Source organism: Alligator sinensis, unplaced genomic scaffold (assembly GCF_000455745.1).
Source record: "Alligator sinensis unplaced genomic scaffold, ASM45574v1 scaffold846_1, whole genome shotgun sequence".
Lineage (NCBI taxonomy): Eukaryota > Metazoa > Chordata > Crocodylia > Alligatoridae > Alligator > Alligator sinensis.
Window position 1 is genome coordinate 1,063,695 of NW_005842230.1, and position 7,465 is coordinate 1,071,159.

Here is a 7,465-nt window from a genome sequence, read left to right on the forward strand (position 1 = left end):
TTCCCCCTATAGGTCCCTGAAGGAAAGGTGGTAGTTCTTTCTTTTAGGTACATCGACTTGGAAAGTGACAATCTGTGCAGATATGACTTTGTAGATGTGTATAACGGCCATGCCAATGGACAGCGTCTTGGCAGGTTCTGTGGTACTTTCAAACCAGGTGCCCTTGTTGCCAGTGGCAATAAGATGTTGGTGCAAATGATTTCAGACGCCAATACAGCTGGAAATGGATACATTGCCATGTTTTCTGCAGCAGAACCACATGAAAGAGGTAATTTATAGCTATATAAATTTTAAAGACCACTATAACTACACAGAGCTACATTAATGGTTAAAACTATGAGGGCAGAAGTACTGTATTTGTATATCAAAATTAGATTTGCCAATGTTTTGGAAGATAAATAGTGTATCCTTGGCACAGAAATAAAGGTCTCACTTATTATAGACAAGGATTACATACATAAGTGATAAATTTAATTATTTTGGGTGTAGGAATAGTATGCCCTGGACTAAGGTCTGAGTGAAAATAGGGGGAAAATGTTTCTAAGAAAAAAGGCTTCTAGAAAGTGTCAGTTTAGATAAAATCCCTGTACATTCCCGCCCCCCCCCCAAAAAAAACCCAAACAAAACAACAACCCAACACCACAAAAACAAAACAAAAAATAAAACAAAATAACCCTATTTGTCCTGGAGTAGAAGGGTGTAGGGGCATAGGGTGTTATAATACACCAGTAGCTCCCATATAAGTCCCTATTCCTTTTTTAACCTGCTGTAATTTGATTTCTTTTTTAACCCATTGAAGGCTAAATGGTTGCAATTTTGTTTCCATTTATCATGCACACAGACAGTTAGCAGGAAGCAGAAATCCTTTTGCTTTGTGTTGTTGTTTGTAGAGCTGTATACCTAGAGTGACAAAAACAAAAACCCAGTTTTTTTAAGATAGGTTCCTGTGCACTCCCTGCAAAAAGGGGTGGCGCCTTTGGGTGGTCGCCACTCACCACCCCACCACTGACACCGTCAGCAGCGTCTGCAGGTGGTCAGCAATCCCCGCTGACCGCTGCTGCTGGCGGCGCCTGAGGGTGGTTGCTGCTCCCCACCCCCGCCGCTGACATTGCCAGCAGCATCTGCGGGAGCTCCCTGCTCACCTCTGCCATGGTCCTGGTGCTGCGCTCCTGCCGCCACCAGCACAATCGTGCCCCACTCAGCTGCTGGGGGCACGTGCCATTCATGAAGAGTTCCTTAGCTCTTCTTCCGTCTCTGTTTACCAAGAAAATATATTCTTAGACTACACATGAAAACTAGACTGAGGGAGAAAACAAGAAATCAAACCTATTCATCTAATACTAACATGAAGTTTGCAGAAAAATGACAGTGTAGGATATGTAGTCTCTCCAAAGTAGATAGACAAGACAGGCTAGGGATTAATGGTTTCCAAATCAATCATTTGCAAAGACTTGCTCCATTGACAGAAAGCCCTAAATACGATGGAACTAGCAGGATTATGCTAAATAAGATAGGAAGACTACAGAAGTGGTCTCTAAAACCCCTTTCACCTTATGATGTGTTACTCTGATGAAGCATGAAGTAGCCTTTTGCTATCCAAACTCCCTTGTCTAGGAGAGAAAGCATCAGGGTATGCATCATGACCACAACTCCAGAGGCTTCTGAAAGAGCTGTCACTGGGTGCATCTACATGTGTCTCTTAAGTAGGCTTAACCTAAAATCACCATTTTTTAAGACGCATTAAGAGCGCGTGTCTACATGTGTGCACCCTTAATGCACCTTAAAAATGGTGATTTAAGGTTATGTGAGCCTAAATTTGATACCTGCGTAAAGCAAGTATCAAATATAGGTGTGAATAGCTAAGTGGCATTAGCATGTGTAGCATGTGTAGACGCACTAATGTGTATTAACACAATGTGCACCAATGGATAGACACTGTGTTAATGTACATTAACGCGTCTGCATGTGTGATAATGCCGCTTAGCTATTTGTGCCTAAATTTAATGCGCCTTAATGTGCATCAGTACGTCCACTTGTAAACTCATGCCTAAATCACCTTAATATGCCTTAAACAAAGGTGCATTAAGTTTAGGTGTGTGTAAATACACATGTAGACACCCACTGAGTGCTCTTCTGATGCTCACTGCCTCAGGAGAACCTTTTGCTTAACACACACACAGGGATAACCAAGAGCTGTGAGTATTCTCTGGGTCCTAGCAGAGAACCCCTTCACATAAAAGTTTGGTTACTAGGGATATACATAAGAGCTGGGACTTGGCCCTAGGAAAACAGTTGTATAAAATGTGTTACATACCTTCCCTGTGCTGTTGGTCTGTTTTATATTATTAGGGGACCAGTACTGTGGGGGACGACTAGACAAGTCTTCTGGGTCTTTTCAAACTCCCAACTGGCCTGATCGAGATTATCCAGCAGGAGTGACTTGCTCTTGGCATATTGTAGCCCCAAAGAATCAGGTGAGTTACATTCAAAGATACCAAATTACCTGGAAATATTCATGTGTTTTGAGAGAGTGCATTTCCATTCATATGCACTTTTTCTTCATGTGTTGTACAGTTTTCCTGCATGTTTCACTGTTCTGTTCTTCTGACATTATTTTCAGCCTTTTCCATTTCTTATTGTGTACTTCCTCTAACTCAGAATGTTATTTCCCCATATGATACTTTCTATAACTTTTGGGCACCCAGTCAGACTTTTAGAAGTGGTTTTGGAAGGGTATTTTTGTTAATGAACAGATATCTAATGGTATTTAGATCAAAGTTTTTAGTACAAGTGATCTGTTTAAGAAGAACACCATCTTGAAGTTTGACCAAATGTGTAGGGTCTGTGGTATATTCTTTATCAAAACATCCATGCAGAATTTTTAAATGTCCATTAAAAAGCACAGACATCATTTTAATAATTACCCTGCTTGTCTGCATGTAATATGCACTGGAATTCGTCATACTTAGGAGTTTCCACCATAAATTTCAAACAGCGTATGATTTAATAGTCTGAAGTTTCCATCATGTGCTTGGAAAAATCCATGCGCTGCCCTCATTGTATGCCTTGCCACTGTATTAGTGGCTTTATTAGGACCCAAGCTGCTTTTGACTGATTTGGGATTTGTCTCTGTCACCCGATGCTACTCATGGAACACATCATGTCTTGTTCTGTTGGGTGGGTCTCAGTTTAGCTTCATCTTTTTGTTGTTGCCCAGGTTTCTGCTCCAGAAACTGTATCATGGCAGGAAGTACACAATGATTGAATACCTTTATCTTCAAGCAGGTTTGGTACGTTGCTTTTCATAACTATGTTCAGCTTTCTAAATTCTTTTTATGTGGCACTCTGACTTTCCTCTTAAATCCCCTGCTCATGCCTGTAATCCTTCAGATGAAAAGGCTTTCCCAGATAAATGTATTCTTTAGATCTTTAATTCATTTCCATTTATCAAGATGTTTTTCTGGATTTTAAGATGGAGCTTAGTGTTTCCTGCATTTATCAATACACAAGTCATTTCACAATCCTGTGGACAGGCAGTGATTATTAACAATGGGAATGTAAATGGCAAATTACATTGGTTCTTCCTACATATCTTCATGCATGCCTGAAAACTTTTATCAAGCCTGTAGTGAAGATTTGGGACAGGACTGTTAGCCTGAAAAATGTAATAGTTATCTTTTGTACTTTTGAGATCTGCTGTTCATAAATGGTTTTAAGCCTCTGCTCTGTAATAATAATTCTGTCAGAACAGCAGAGCTTTTGAGTTACTCAGGAGCTCTTGAGCAGACTGTTGATTCAAGTTTTTATTTTTATTTTGGTTTAAACATTAAGGGGCAGAATCCTGTTTCACTATACATGCCCAAATGGCAGTTTTCCAGCCATGTAGCTGCTATTTTTAGTGCTTAATCATAGTTTGTGATCTTGTTCTGCATGCAGAGTGGATGTGTAAGAGTGGAAACAGGCGTAGTCCTTTGTTGTCTTTTTGCCACCAGTAGCAAAAGTAAATAGATGCCCACAGACAATAAATGTGGTCCCAATAAAAGGTGCTAATAATTTGTGCCACTTTATTGCAACAGATGTCTATTTGCCTTATGGTGGGAGAGTATGGGCAACCCAGAGCTGCCTGCATCCCAGGCAGGCACCCTCTAGGCTTGAGGGGCTGGGTCCTGTGCATCCCAGGAATTGCTATGCAGGATCAGGTCCCTCAATCCTTGGGAGCACCTGCCCAGCTTTCCCCACTTCAGAGAGACACCTCCAGGAATTTCTGTGATGGGCCCCTGGATGTGGGGAACACCGGCTTTCCCCACTTCCACAGATACACCCTGGAGATTGCTGGGGGAATGTCTCTGGCAGTGGAAACATGTCGCCTGTTGTCCCACAAGATCAATGGGCAGGACAGTGAGTGATGTATGTTTTGCCTAGTGAAGTTGATCTGTTGTGCTGGTGCACATTTTTGCACAAATGTCACCAAATGAAGTGAATCAGCTATTTCTAGTGTATCCATAGGAACAACAAAAATGTTACTGTTAGAAAAAAAAAAGATTAAATAGTAAGAAAACCTGGTCCTACCAAACTATGAATGCTCAGTAGGTTGTGCTCTGGCTGGGCAGGCACATGACTTCATATGCATACACTTCAGCATAAGTTTTGGGAAAAACCAGGAGGAAGACCCTCCCACATTTTAGCCCCAATATCTGAGTGGTTAGGGCACTTATCCAGGAATCAGGAAACCTGGCCCTCTGAGTTCCCAGCACAGTGCCATAACTACTAGGCACCAAATTAGAGATTATCCAGTTCCTTTTCCAGCCCTTCTCTTGAAACATCACCACACATTTAATATTCATTGGGTTAAACACAGTAGGGAAGTTTCTACCCCATTGGGAACTAGGGTCTGCTCCCTACCAGTGCAGCATCCATCTCACTAAGCCACATACCTTTCAGCTTGTTTGTTTCCTACTAACCCTACATATTCCCCATTTTGGCTTCCAGCTTCAAAAAGGAGAAAGTTAATGGTCCCTTAGGTGGAGACACGCACCCATGAAAGGAAACAAAAGTATTCTACTGATAATGTGTGCATTCAATCATAAAATGTTAGAGATTTGGCACACTGGTCTGATTTGGTACTGTTTGAAAAAAGATGGGTTTGTATGATCAACTTGAATCTGAATATCCCATCCTCTAAAATTCAGGTACATAGAAAAAACTGGAGGACTGTTAAAATTAAATTTAAGAACCAAATACTGTCTTATATTTATCATTATAATGTATAACTTTTTAAAAACTTTGTAAGTGTTTGCTTTTCTATCTCCATTTCAATTCCAAAGGCTTATAGTGACCAGATTCTAAAGTAAACAGTTTTTACTGGCAAATAATGCCTTATATTATTTTACATTGACCTTTTCCCTTCTTGTCAAGTCCTGTTTTCTTACTGTTTAATCATTTTTTTTAACAATAACATTTTTGTTGTTCCCATTCTCTATTTTCATTATCTTAGAAGCTCACAGCAGTTGCAGTTATTAATTGCTGGTCATTTTTAAATTCTGCTGAAAGCAGTGGAAAAAGACTGTTGACTTTGAGCTGAATTGGACCTCCTTACTTTTTCTTTTAAGCATATAAGCATGCAAGTAAATGACTGAAAATTTTTGATCCTGTTATTTGAAATATAGTCCCAGCTTGAAGTTGTGTTTACTTTGGAGGCATGTATGACAAGTGCAAGACCCAAACATTGGATGTTAATTTTTTATCCAATCTCTTACAGACTATACATCAAGTAAGATCATTATTTGAAAATACTTTCATAAACACATCACCAATATATTTCATTTAATTGCATGTTTTTGTCTACAAAATAAATTTAAGCTATATTTTGAAGATCTCTTCTTATTCAAGCAAACAGTTAAGTGATTAAGGAATTTTCCTTTACTGAAGGCAAAATGAATGAAATAATCCTTAATTATGAAATGATGTTACTTAGCATATTAAACACTAATAAACCTACATACAACTTTGATTAGATACTTATGCTTTTTCTGCAGGTGATAGAGTTAAAATTTGAGAAGTTTGATGTGGAGAGAGATAATTACTGCAGATATGACTTTGTGGCAGTGTTTAATGGTGGGGAAATCAACGATGCTAAAAGAATTGGGAAATATTGTGGAGACAGTCCACCTGCGTGAGTAATTTATTGGATTATTGACAGGGAAACAACTGTATGTCCTTTTGTTAACTCCCTACTATACTTTTCTTTTGAAACTATTTTCTACATCAAATTGATATGATTGGCATAATTTATTGTCTTAGATGCTCTGCAAATAGTCTGTTGGAAGAGTTAGACTTTGAGATGCCTATATTATGGGAAAATAACTAGACCCCAAACTTACCACTGCCCAGCATTACTTCTGCGCTCTACTTTTTGACCCAGAAACCATGAAGCTGGGCCGGGTAATAAGCACAACACTATGAGTCATAGTGCCAGTTAGTAGGGCTGTGCAAAGCTTTGGTAGCTGACTCAGTTTGGAGAGGATTCAGCCCAATTCGGGGACTGAATCTCCAAATCTGAATCGAATCAGGAAACCAAGTAAAAGCTCCAAATCGATTTGAAGCAAAAATTTTGGAAAAGATTCGGCTGATTCGGAAATTCGGCCATAGACTAACAGCTGCCTCCAACTGGTAAGTCTGTTGGGGTTAGGGGAGGGGGGAGAGAAGGGGAATGGGGAAGTAAGGGATTGGGGCTGGGACAAGCTGCCCAGCTGGGGCGGGGGGGCATGCTCCTCGAAGAGGGGGGCAAGGGGGTGCGGAATGCAGGTATGGCAGCACTGGGAGATGGGGCTCTGCCACCCACATCCTGTGTCTTCTGCACCAGCTGGCAAGCAGTGACAGTGCTGATGTGGGTGCGGCAGTGCTGGGAGCGGGGGCTATGCCCTGCTACTGCCGGGAGTGAGACACACCTACGTTGTGCCCCTTCACGCCGGCTGGGAAAGCAGCAGCAAGACAGAGGGCCTGCAGCTCCCCACACTGGGGCAGGCAGGCACAGCTAGAGGAGCCACAGGAGAAGCCCCCATGGCTGCCCTGCCTGGCTCCATCCCCCGCCCGGCAAAGCCTCCCGACACTTAAAAAAAAAAAATTTAAAAAAAGCTCCGCACTCACCGGCTCTGGCAGCAGTGATTGGGGCCTGTGAGGGCTCATGAGAGAGTCCCTCTGCGCAACATGGGGCAGTGGGGAGCAGCAGGGATCACTTCCCCCCTGCCTGGCACCTGCGTGGCAGCTGTCGCATCGCGCAGGTGCAGCACAGCTCAGCAGGGCACCGCGCACTGTCTGGGAGCTGGGGCAACTCCAGCATCCAGCTGGAGCCTGGTAGTGCTCCACCCCAGCAGCCCCACCTCCCTGACAGTGCGCGGCATCCTTCTGAGACACGCTGCACCCATGCCATGTGGCAGGGGGCGCGCAGGGGGCACGGGGGGGGGGG

The 7,465-nt window shown here is 42.3% G+C and overlaps 1 protein-coding gene across 1 annotated transcript in view; it reads left to right on the plus strand.

Annotated features, from left to right (window-relative positions):
- PCOLCE2 (procollagen C-endopeptidase enhancer 2) overlaps positions 1 to 7,465 on the plus strand; it is a 45,392-nt gene that overhangs the window by 17,885 nt on the left and 20,042 nt on the right. The window contains exons 3-5 of the mRNA XM_006027283.1: positions 13 to 268; positions 2,350 to 2,474; positions 6,036 to 6,172. Of these exons, the coding sequence (XP_006027345.1) occupies positions 13 to 268; positions 2,350 to 2,474; positions 6,036 to 6,172 (518 nt within the window). The remainder of the gene's footprint in view (positions 1 to 12; positions 269 to 2,349; positions 2,475 to 6,035; positions 6,173 to 7,465) is intronic.